We start from the raw sequence: 10,774 nt of genomic DNA on the forward strand, positions 1-10,774 counted from the left end.
CTGATAGCATTCTTGCTTTTGTTGAGCACATTAATTTATTTGATTAGCGCAATAATTTAATAGAAGAAAACTTAAATTTAAATGTTGCATGCAATTTTTTTATTATATATTTTTTTGAGTTTCGTGTCGCCTGACAGACAAACAACAAACGGTACATATAGGTCAATAAAAAATGCAAACGTTAAGGCTTTTCAAGGAAATTTAATTTTAGGTACGTAAGATATTATAAATGTAATACTAGTATATGGATATAATGGAAAGTATTCAAGTTCAAAAGTACATTCCAACAATACAAATAAGGAGCAAAGCAAACACAGACATCTAAATCATCAGAGGTTGGGTCAGATGCCATGAAGGAGTAAACATCCCCTGCCGACCTGTCACAGTCATTGTGTGTTCCTTGTCATAATTTATACGGAAAACACCGGAAAAATCCATCGGAAGTTCAGTGTGTAAATAAAGTTTTAACAATTAGTTTTTAAAAAAAAGGCAGTCAGCATTTGACTTAAGGACATATGATACAAAAATGGATGCCTAGATTGGTATATATTTCTAGGTCTATTTTTGTTGAAAATGCAATTTATCAACTACGAATTGAGTCAATTAAATGCTGACCGACGTTTTTCATACTAAATTGTTATTTAAAACCATTATTTTCACACTGAATTGACGACGAATTTTTTTCTCTCGCTATTTCCCGATCATGCCAAGGAGCACACGGCGGGTGCATGTGACAGATCGGCAGGGAGTGCTCAATCCTCCATGGCACCTGATCCCACATCTGATGTTTTGTAGGTACGTGTTTGCTCCGCTCGTATTTTGTATTGTTATATCGAGCTTGCATACTGTTTGTTATCGCCTTATCTTTCATGCAACTATAATAAATTTCCAAAATATGAAAAAAATTAAGCCTTTTTTGATGTTCAAATTTCAACCTTTCTGTAGCAATCATTCTTAATCTATGCAAATGTTTTCACTTCCAAACCCATTTTTGAGAAACTTTGAATAAAATACTAAAACTATACGCTGTTAAACTTGTTCATTTTACTAATTAAAACATAATTCGGGTTGTCATTTTCAATTTATATGACAAAAGTTTGTTTGTGTCATCTGTCCTTCATGATTATTATCATTATTTTGAAGGATTTTTCTTTGTGTATAATAAGATGGTAATCAATATATTATTTATAATATCACACAGCGGTATTATATAGTATTTATTTCTTAAATTACTTTTAAGTGACATGCAGTAAAAAAATCAGTTTTTCATATAAACTTTTTTTATACATGTATATAAACTGAAATTTTATTTTTCACGCAAATGACAATTTTTAACCCAGTGTTGTCATGAATCATAAATCAATAAAAAATTTTTATTGTAATTTGTCTTTTTCTAGGTGTTGAATTAAAATATAACAGATATACATCGATCTTGTAATCAAATTTTAGGAGCTACATGTAGGATGTTTTTCATGTCATTGAATTTTATAGTCTTTTTTACATGCTAAAATCAAATAAATTTGGAATTTTTACGAAAAAGCTTGATCTTCATTTTTTAAAGTATTGAAGAGATGAATTTAAATTTTGAAAATAAATGAAAGATGATGCAAACAATTTTCGGGGCAAAAATGTTGAAAACAACAAATTTTAGCCTCATAGATTTTCATTTTTCATTAAAAGTTTCACAATAATGGAATTTAAGTCACGAAAATTGTTATATTAATTAGGATGGTTGCAGAAAAGTAATTGTTTGAAGATCACATTCAGGAAGTTTACATTTCTTTAATTTTTGAAAATGTTTTATTCGCAAAATTTACAACCAAAATAGGTCAAATAATAACTCAAATAATCCATTGTTTGCACCTTGTCATGATGGGCTGTTTCGAGATCTAAATCAGCATTGGTGGTTGCAAATAACAAATGAAAAAAATAAATAGATACATGTATCCCCGTCATATAAAGTTTATACATAAGCCTTTATTTCATTAAAGATTCGTTATTAGATATTTATCGTTAAAGGTTGTGATTTGGGTCGTTCTTCACAATCAAAAACAAATTCTATTCTTTTTTATTCTGGTTCATTAGACTGGTACATTAATTAGCCAATCAAAATACAGGTTGCAAAATATTTGCATTTGAATAAAGAATAACTTCCTATAATGTACAACGCCTGCATGTGACATTACTTTTGAATAACCTCTATATATTTCAATTCTACCTAGGTTTTTGATGTTCCATACTTCATCAAATTCCATTTATAGACGTTCGCTTTGATATGCGCATAATCTATCAAAGGATGATATGCCATATTTTCAACAACCTCTTGTATTAAGGGGACAGAAATATGACAAATTTGATTTTTTTTATTTTGAGTCCTCTGTCTTGCATTTGCTGGAATGCAAAGTCTTTCCACAAAATTTATTTAAAAAAACAAACTTTGTTGAACAACAAAGTTTATTTTTAAATAATTTTTTTGGAAAGACAGCAGAGTCCCGGATCCTTCAAAAGAGGAGAAATTAAGTTAACAAAAAAAAGGTATTAAAATCTACTTCTCCAGCAAGATTATCTTAACACACAGGAGTCGGTCCACTTTGTTGATCAGGTGGTCGCTACCCTCACTCGGATGGCTCGTATCTCGCGCGTAGCGGAGTCAGTCGAGGATTGCCGATTGTGCTACCCTTGGTGCTGGTGAAACCGAGGCCGCGCGCATTTGAGACAGATTGTCAAGGGTTGATCAGAGATTCCATTTTCCAGTGCATGTGTCCGCACTTGTGTCACTCCTACATATACAAGTAAAAGATATTAACATAAACATCAGTCATTTTTTCCTCATATTTATATACATGTACATAATTTACTGTCATAATTATAGCATCAAGTTAGCTGTTCATATTATATGTAGTGCAATTTCACATCATAAGAATCTATTAAAAGTGTAATCGTAATACGGGATTTTCAGCAAGTTAACACCTTTAAATATAGACTCGATCAGTGCAATTTGTAAAATTTATTTATTTTTTTATAATACGCTATATCCATCTTTGTTTTAGAGCCAAAGCTATTTTTATCCAAAACCACAACCTACCATCTTCGACAGTGAAGCGTGTTGTGCCTTAAAGTTAGTTATTTAATTACTTATGGTGCTCTCGAGCATCTAATCTTCAGAATTTTGTTCATTTTCCCCCTTCGTCCTTAACTATATCTGCATTACCAATTAGGTAAAATGAAATTGTTTTGACAATAAATATTATTTTTCTTGCAGAATCTACCATTGATCAACAATGATTATGCCTACTAGAAAACAGTGAGTGGAGATCAAGAGGAAAGTTTTTTTTGCCAGTGTACAGTAATTTTGTACTGGCAAATAGCAAAAAATATGAATATTTTCCTTTAAAACAAATACAATAATAGTTTTATCTTGTCAGCAGAAATGAGTCTTTGCATGAGTATGCCTCAAAAACATTAGTGGTCTTCACCATGTCAAATCCATCAATATACTATAAACTATAGGATTTTTCACACAATCTTTTTCAAAAGGGTGGTTGCATTGATGAAATACTGGGACTTAAGAGGGCAAACAATTTATATATTCGCTAAAAGTACTTTCAAATTGATATAATTATAAAATTAACGACCAAACACGAACTGCGCATGCTGCACCGAGAGATTACATATGTATATTTTCACTAAGAGATTTGTTTGGAATTCAAATTACTATTTACATTTTTTAAATAACATCTTCAAATTGCCACCATGATGAAAAATATCCAACCATTCATTAATGAGGTACAAAATATGGTCCTATGATTTCAACAAATGTAACTTTTTTTCAAATACATCAAAAATTAGTAATTTCTTAAAAACAAATTGTGTTATATGTAAAAAATTAAACAAAAATGTAATAAATTACTAATTTAAAAAAAATTATGAAAAGAAACTGTTGTAACCCCTATGCGCTTCCGTAGCAATGAGATGTAAATTAGATCGGGATCGGGATCGGACATATTTTTGTTTTGGTATGGCGGCACCAGCAAACATTCGCAATGGTCAAGAAACAGGTGAGTTCGTGGCTCAAAAATCCACAAGAAGAAGAAAATTTAATAACTTTTATATTTTCAAGCACTGTGATCAGTTTGTCATGAAAAGTTTTCATTGGAACAAACTTCCTAGAGGTTTTGGAATGACTATTTAGAAGTGTTATCTTGACCATCCCCAGAAAAACGCGCTAAAATATTATCGGTCTAAGTAAAGTATGTTAATAAACGTGATAAAGTAATTAGAGATCACAGAGCTATAAAAAGTGAAATGTTTAATGGGTCCACATGTTTTAAACAAACAAAATGTCATCAGTAAGTTTAAATAGTTTTGAGTTCATCATAAAAAAATCATCTTAGTACTGACTTCTTTGCAGAAAGTCGGACAGAAATCCCTTGCTGTACATCCAGATGGAGTGAAAATCACTTAAATATTCTACAAATCTGTGCCTTGCAATCGAGGGCTTATCCACCCAAAGAAATACTGTCTTATCTAGTTGATGAAGGAATAGAGAAGAGAGTATTGAGAATTAAGGAACATTTGATTCATTATATGCCAGCTGGATTAAAGGCTATAGACTTTGATGACTTTTATTCTATAAATCATGCTTGTTGTAAGTCCATTTTGTACAATGCACAAAATCAACAGATGCTCAGTTTTAGAGTGGAACCTCTGCCAGATTTTGCTGAAGAAGCTTGGTGTGAATTGTAAGTTGTGTGACATTCATAATTTTTTTAGCTCACATGATCGAGCCAAAAGCTGAAGTGACATTTTTTGTTTAGAATATCTGTTGTCTGTTGTAGTACAAATTTATTGTTTTAATCCTCTTCTCTAGATCTGCTAGGGTATCTTAATAGTAGATAAAGAAATACAAGCAATATTCAATTCAGCAATAAAAAGTTTGCAGACATGAACAGGGAGGGGAATCGGGTCCATTTTTTCCCAAACATTACTATTTACAAATGAAGAGGTACATCTAATTGGTACTTGCCAACCCCTACCCACAGACCACCCCTACAACAAACACATACTTTTTGTTTCCGAATAGGCAGATGAAATTAATAATTGAATAATTTAAAAATCTTTCTCTGAAACAGTGAAAGAAGTTTGTACTTTTTAATTATTGTAATAAATCTACCCAAGTGCTCAGTTGAGTGATGTGGCCCATGACTGACGAGCCTTTTGTTTCTTTCTTCTATTCTAAAACATATAGGCCTAGAGAAAATATACACTTTAAAAATCTGGCAATTACTATAAACACTAAATGATTTCATTACTTGTACCTGTTAAAGTGATTCAGGTTTTGTGAGTCCATATGCCTTTTGATTTATTTGTTCTAAGAGAACCCTTCTAGTCCATGACTTAGAGAAGCTTTTAATCTTACTGTTTGTTTTATTTTGGAATATAAATGTGACTTTAGAGAGGTTTAATTGTGTTGTGATAGATTTATTGATGACTAATATCAAGAGTATATGGCTTAAAAGTTCATAAATTTATTTTCCAGTTTTAGAGTTCATGGCGAGTTGTTTTGCAAACAGCTTATCTTTTTGACATGGCAGAGAGAAAGGGGTATAAAAATAACAGAATGTATGTTTCAACAGCTTTTCCAACACTTCACCGCAATGTTTGGACTCCATGCTAAGTGAGTGACTGTAACAATATAGTAGTCCCTAAACCCCTTAAGAAATGTTAAAAAGAACATACATGTGCATTCTGATAATTATGACTTTGAATGATACATGTATTAATACGAGCTCATAAACATAAATTGATCACAATTTCTGAGATATTTTAAAACCATTGCCACAAAATCATTGAAACTGGTAGTCTAAGAGTTATAATTACATGTAATAGAACTCTTGAAATTATGCTTGTTAATAAAAAATATATATGGAACAGGGATGCAATTTTTTTTACAACTTTTCCTTCCTTGGTTTAGTGCTGTGCCATGTTTACAGCCACAGTATATGAAGGTTGGGAGTATAAATGTCAGCTCAACACCAGATCTCATCTTCTATGATCTTCCAAACTGTGACCAAGATACTTCCAAAATTTTTGCCATATGTACAGTAAGTTAAAAATTTGAACAAGTTTGTGATATACTAGGGATACACACCTAATAGTGAATGTTTGCTTACAGCAAAAAAGTTTATAATCCATTTGGGCAGCAGCTGAGCTTTAAATTGGGGTTAAACATTTTCATGACAATACACATATACTAGTTGAAATTCAGTATCTCCCTCATGGGAACCCCACAGGGTTTCTTTCTGTTACACTGCATTCAATTAATGTAGAGTAACGGGGAGAAAACCTGTGGATTCTAACGATGCAGTATCTCATACATTGATATATCCAGTACCATGGATAAGTCAAAGGACTTCAGTTTGAAAGTCCCAACCATTAGTAATTAATTCTTTAGGCATTTTGCCCTGACCAAAATTTGGTGCCTCAGGTATTTTCCAGTCCCATTGAGTTTGATAGAACAAAGTTTAACTGTATATATAATTCATTCACATTGATATAATATGAATCAATAATATGCACATGTATGATGTAATTGCAGGTAAAAAGAAACATGGAATCTGTTAATTTTGAACCTTCTCCACCTAAAAGCCGAAAACTTAGTGAAAAGGATAGAAAAGACATTGTTCATTTAGACACTGATGTGATAGGTCAACATGGTGGGGAACTTCTAATTCACTCAGCATCAAAATCTTCCAAACAGCCTGTTCTTTTTGGTTTTATTGTGCAAGATACAAATGTAAGTAAATTTATGCAACATATTATCAATTTCAGTTAAGTGTGCAGTTTTGCATTACATCACAACCTATGATGACAGCTGTGCTCAAGGTAATTAGTACACGCCTCCTAACCGGGAGCTTTACGACTGGAAATCCTTGATTGGTTGCTCGTGCAACAGACTATTTCTGTGTCAATGTTGATCAAATGAGTTGACCAATCACATAGTGGGGGCATGAATTGTTTACGCTGGATGCATCTGTTGAAAAAAGATTGTGATGTAATGCAAAAACTTCAAACTTTACTGAAATTAATAATAATATTAAAAGAAATCAAACAGAAATTTGAATACTGGTGTATAAGACTGGTATATATGAAACAATTATGAACTGAAATCGGTATTTCTTCAGCAATAGTGTTTAGGTGAGCAATGTGGCCCTTGCCTATATTGTCATGATTTTATCAAACTTATCAGGTAAAGAGATGAATTGAGTTAATTTTATTTTAGATTTTTAAAAAAATATGAACATTTGAATTCTTTCAAACTAAATTTTAGGGCATGCAATGGTCCAAGAAGTTTGTTTTAATAATCACATCTTTGTTTTCAGGTAACATTTTCACAATTTTCCTGTAGTGAAATGGATTATGAGGCCATCAAAAGGGGCAATCCATCATTTCCAGAGCATACAGGACCCGTGATAAAATTCAGCAAGCCCTACAATATCCTGAAGGTCGAAGATAGGATGCATATAATTGAGCCATTGTTAAAATTAGGATTTTTTCAATCAACTTTGTGATTGAAAGAAAAATTGTTACAGTATTAACATCAGAAATGCTAAAGCAGATATTTATATTAAAGGGTAACATACAATTGTATCTTTCCCACATACATGTGTTTATAATTCTCTTTTTAACTTTTTGTTATTGACTTATTGCAGATACACATGTTCCTGTGATTACATGTAAATTTAACGTTTCCTGAATTATTTATTGAAACTAGAAAACTGACCCGTCAGCAAGGGCCCCGCTGAGGGGTAGAAATATAACGGTGCAGCTCATAGAATGCAAGTTTTACTTGATTACATTGTTTAAAAAAAATATATGAAGATTATAAGCAACAACTCACAACTGTATTTTTAAAAATTCAAGATAATTCCTGAGTGTCCAAAAACCATAAATAGTAACCTTGTATTTACATAAAACAGGGAAAACCTCATGTCTTCTAATAAAAATTAAATTAAACGATTATGTGTATTTAAAAAAAATATTAAGCAGGTGTTTTATGAAATGCAAGCCTTAAATGAATGCAAATATCACCCAGGGTTGACCTCAACTTTAAAACAAACATCAGTTGCAGACAAAGGTGTTCATTAATCTTCATGTGACAGATAAAGATAAGCCTCTAAATTTTCTGCAGCAAGCAAGATAATTAATCCCAGGGGATAATTGTACTGCTCTCTCATCCTTTTCTTCTAAATTTACAAGACTTTTATTCAGCGCTGACAGAACAGGGTTATTATCTGATTACCTGTTAAAATTAACAGCATTAAAGGCAGCCCAAAAAAAAAAAAAAAAATGAAATGAATAATAATTCAAAAAATAAAATACATGTAGTAATAAAAAAAAAGGATATCTTAATATATATCTTGATTTTAGAATTCAATAAAATTATCATAAATCATTGTGTACAGTATTTGAACCAAAATAAAGTATGAACATTATTTTAAATCCATATTTCAGAGAATGCACACATCATTCAAAATTGGCCTTAACTTCAAAACAAAGTTCATTTGCAGACAGAGGTGGTAGAGTAATTAATCTCAATGTGACAGATAAAGATAATGCTTAGGATTTTCTTCATGTGGAAGGTTAATTAATCCCAAAGGACAAATTGCACAGCTTTCCCAGTTTACAATAACATTCTCAGCAGTTATCTCTCTTTGCCCATTCATTCTTATGCATAGTTAAGAAATCTACCCCACCACCCCAGCTCTAAACCAGAAGACATAGAGAACCAAACTTGGCATCAAAATATGTATTTCTGCCTACTGAAATACCATACCAAATTTGAACTTGATTGGGTAACCATAAAAAAAGTTATTGGAAAAAAACAGAAAACTTGTGGACGGACGAATGACAGACGGACAGCTAGACAGACTGACGGACAGACAGAGTGATTACTATAGGGCACCCGCAAATCCTTGCGGGGCCCTAATTAGTGCAAGACATACCTTCTCATTATGTTTTATTTGTAATGATAATTGATCTAAAAACATTTACATGTATTTATAAGAAATACTGAGTGTTCTAGAATGAATTATGACAATTAAATTAATGCCAAAATAAATACATGAAATCTTGGAATTAAGTTGCTTGCTTGTTTGTTTATCACATCCGTTGGTATTGGTTGGGGAAAAAGATTACCCATATTTTCTGATACTTGTTTTTTTTTTTTTAGAATTTGTTTAGCTGGTACAAAAAATGTCATTTCTCTATTTTGGCCATTAAGAATTTTTAATTTTTCCTGACAGTGGAAAGATACTTAATCTCTTTCTTGGTGAAGTCATGAGCAGCTTCACTTTCCGAAATTGTTTGAAACAAGCAGAAAAATGTTTTTGAATTATATTTATAATTACTGAAAAAGCAACAATCATGCCAATGATCATACACTGTAGTACATAAATACAAGAGGCCCAAGGGCCTTGAATCGCTCTTCTGATAAATTGTACAACCTATCACTTCTATTTGAAGCGTCTAACCCTAAGTATTCTAAGAGCCAAGTTGCATCAACTGACAAAGTTTGATGATTCTTAGCCAATTATAACTGAAGATATTTTAATAAAGCTATAAAAAAAAAACCATAAGTAGGTCACAATGACCTACTTTAAGATTGAAGTTTTCTGAGGACTCAAGATACATTAATAGACAAAGATTGAAGATTCTAAGCCAATAAGTATGTGAGATATTCAAAAGTAAGTCACCTTGACCTACTTTTTCATCTACATTCCTGGAAAAACCAAAATGCATCAACTGACAAAGTTTGATTATTCCAAGCCAATAAGTACTGGAGGTACTTAATTATAGCCATAAAATGTTAAAAGTAGGTCACTGTGACCTAATTTTTAGTAGGCGATTTTCGAAAGCCCAAAATACATCAACTGACAAAGTTTGATGATTCTAAGCCAATATGTATCTGAGATATTCAAAAGTAGGTCACCATGACCTACTTTTTGGTTGATATTCTCTGAAAACCCAAGATGCATCAACTGACAAAGTTTGATGATTCTAAGCCAATAAGTACCAGAGATCCTTAAATAAAGCCATAAAATGTCAAAAGTAGGTCACCGTGACCTACTTTTTGGTCATCACTCTCCGAAAACCCAAGATGCATCAACACATAAAGTTTGATGATTCTAAGCATATAAATACCTAAGATACTTAAATAAAGCTATAAAATGTCAAAAGTAGGTCACCGTGACCTACTTTTTGGTTGTCACTCTCCGAAAACCCAAGATGCATCAACTCACAAAGTTTGATAATTCTTAGCCAATAAATACCGAAGATACTTAAATAAAGCCATAAAATGTCAAAAGTAGGTCACCGTGACCTACATTTTAGTCAACATTTTTCAAAGTCCCAAGATGCATCTGCTGACCAAATTTGATGATCGTAGGTCAGAAGGTAATCAAAAAATGCCTTTTAAACAATATGAATACATATGCCTGCAAAATTCAAAAAGTAGGTCACAGTGACCTACTTTTTCATAAATATGTTTTAAGGTCCCAAGATGCAGGAATTTTCAAGATTTGATGATTCTAACCCTCTCGGTGTCTGCAATAATGGGATTAAATGTTTTAAAAAGAATAAGTCATAAAGTTCAAAAAGTAGGTCAAGGTGACCTACTTTTAAGTTGACGTTGTTCAAGGACCCAAGATGCATTAACTAACAAAGTTTGATGATCATAGGCCTTAAAGTGTCCAAAATATGCCTTCAAATCAAT

The 10,774-nt window shown here is 32.0% G+C and overlaps 1 protein-coding gene across 1 annotated transcript; it reads left to right on the forward strand.

The window, feature by feature from the left end:
- The first annotated feature begins 4,018 nt into the window (after positions 1-4,018).
- On the forward strand, positions 4,019-7,702 carry LOC134250977 (uncharacterized). Its single transcript, XM_062733343.1, has 6 exons — positions 4,019-4,058; positions 4,385-4,742; positions 5,540-5,677; positions 5,975-6,104; positions 6,599-6,796; positions 7,383-7,702. Exons 1-6 carry the CDS (start codon positions 4,019-4,021, stop codon positions 7,569-7,571), a joined length of 1,053 nt encoding a protein of 350 aa, XP_062589327.1. The 3' UTR covers positions 7,572-7,702.
- Positions 7,703-10,774: the final 3,072 nt, after the last annotated feature.

This window comes from Saccostrea cucullata, unplaced genomic scaffold (assembly GCF_032062105.1).
Source record: "Saccostrea cucullata isolate Sc308-1 unplaced genomic scaffold, CSIRO_AGI_Scuc_v1 ctg391, whole genome shotgun sequence".
Classification (NCBI taxonomy): domain Eukaryota; kingdom Metazoa; phylum Mollusca; class Bivalvia; order Ostreida; family Ostreidae; genus Saccostrea; species Saccostrea cuccullata.

Bases quoted from the DNA above. Each gene is read 5' to 3' on its own strand.
- LOC134250977 (XM_062733343.1), top strand. From the start codon at position 4,019: ATGGCGGCACCAGCAAACATTCGCAATGGTCAAGAAACAG. The intron at 4,059-4,384 runs GTGAGTTCGTGG...CATCATAAAAAA, and splicing joins TCGCAATGGTCAAGAAACAG to ATCATCTTAGTACTGACTTC. The intron at 4,743-5,539 runs GTAAGTTGTGTG...TTTATTTTCCAG, and splicing joins GAAGAAGCTTGGTGTGAATT to TTTTAGAGTTCATGGCGAGT.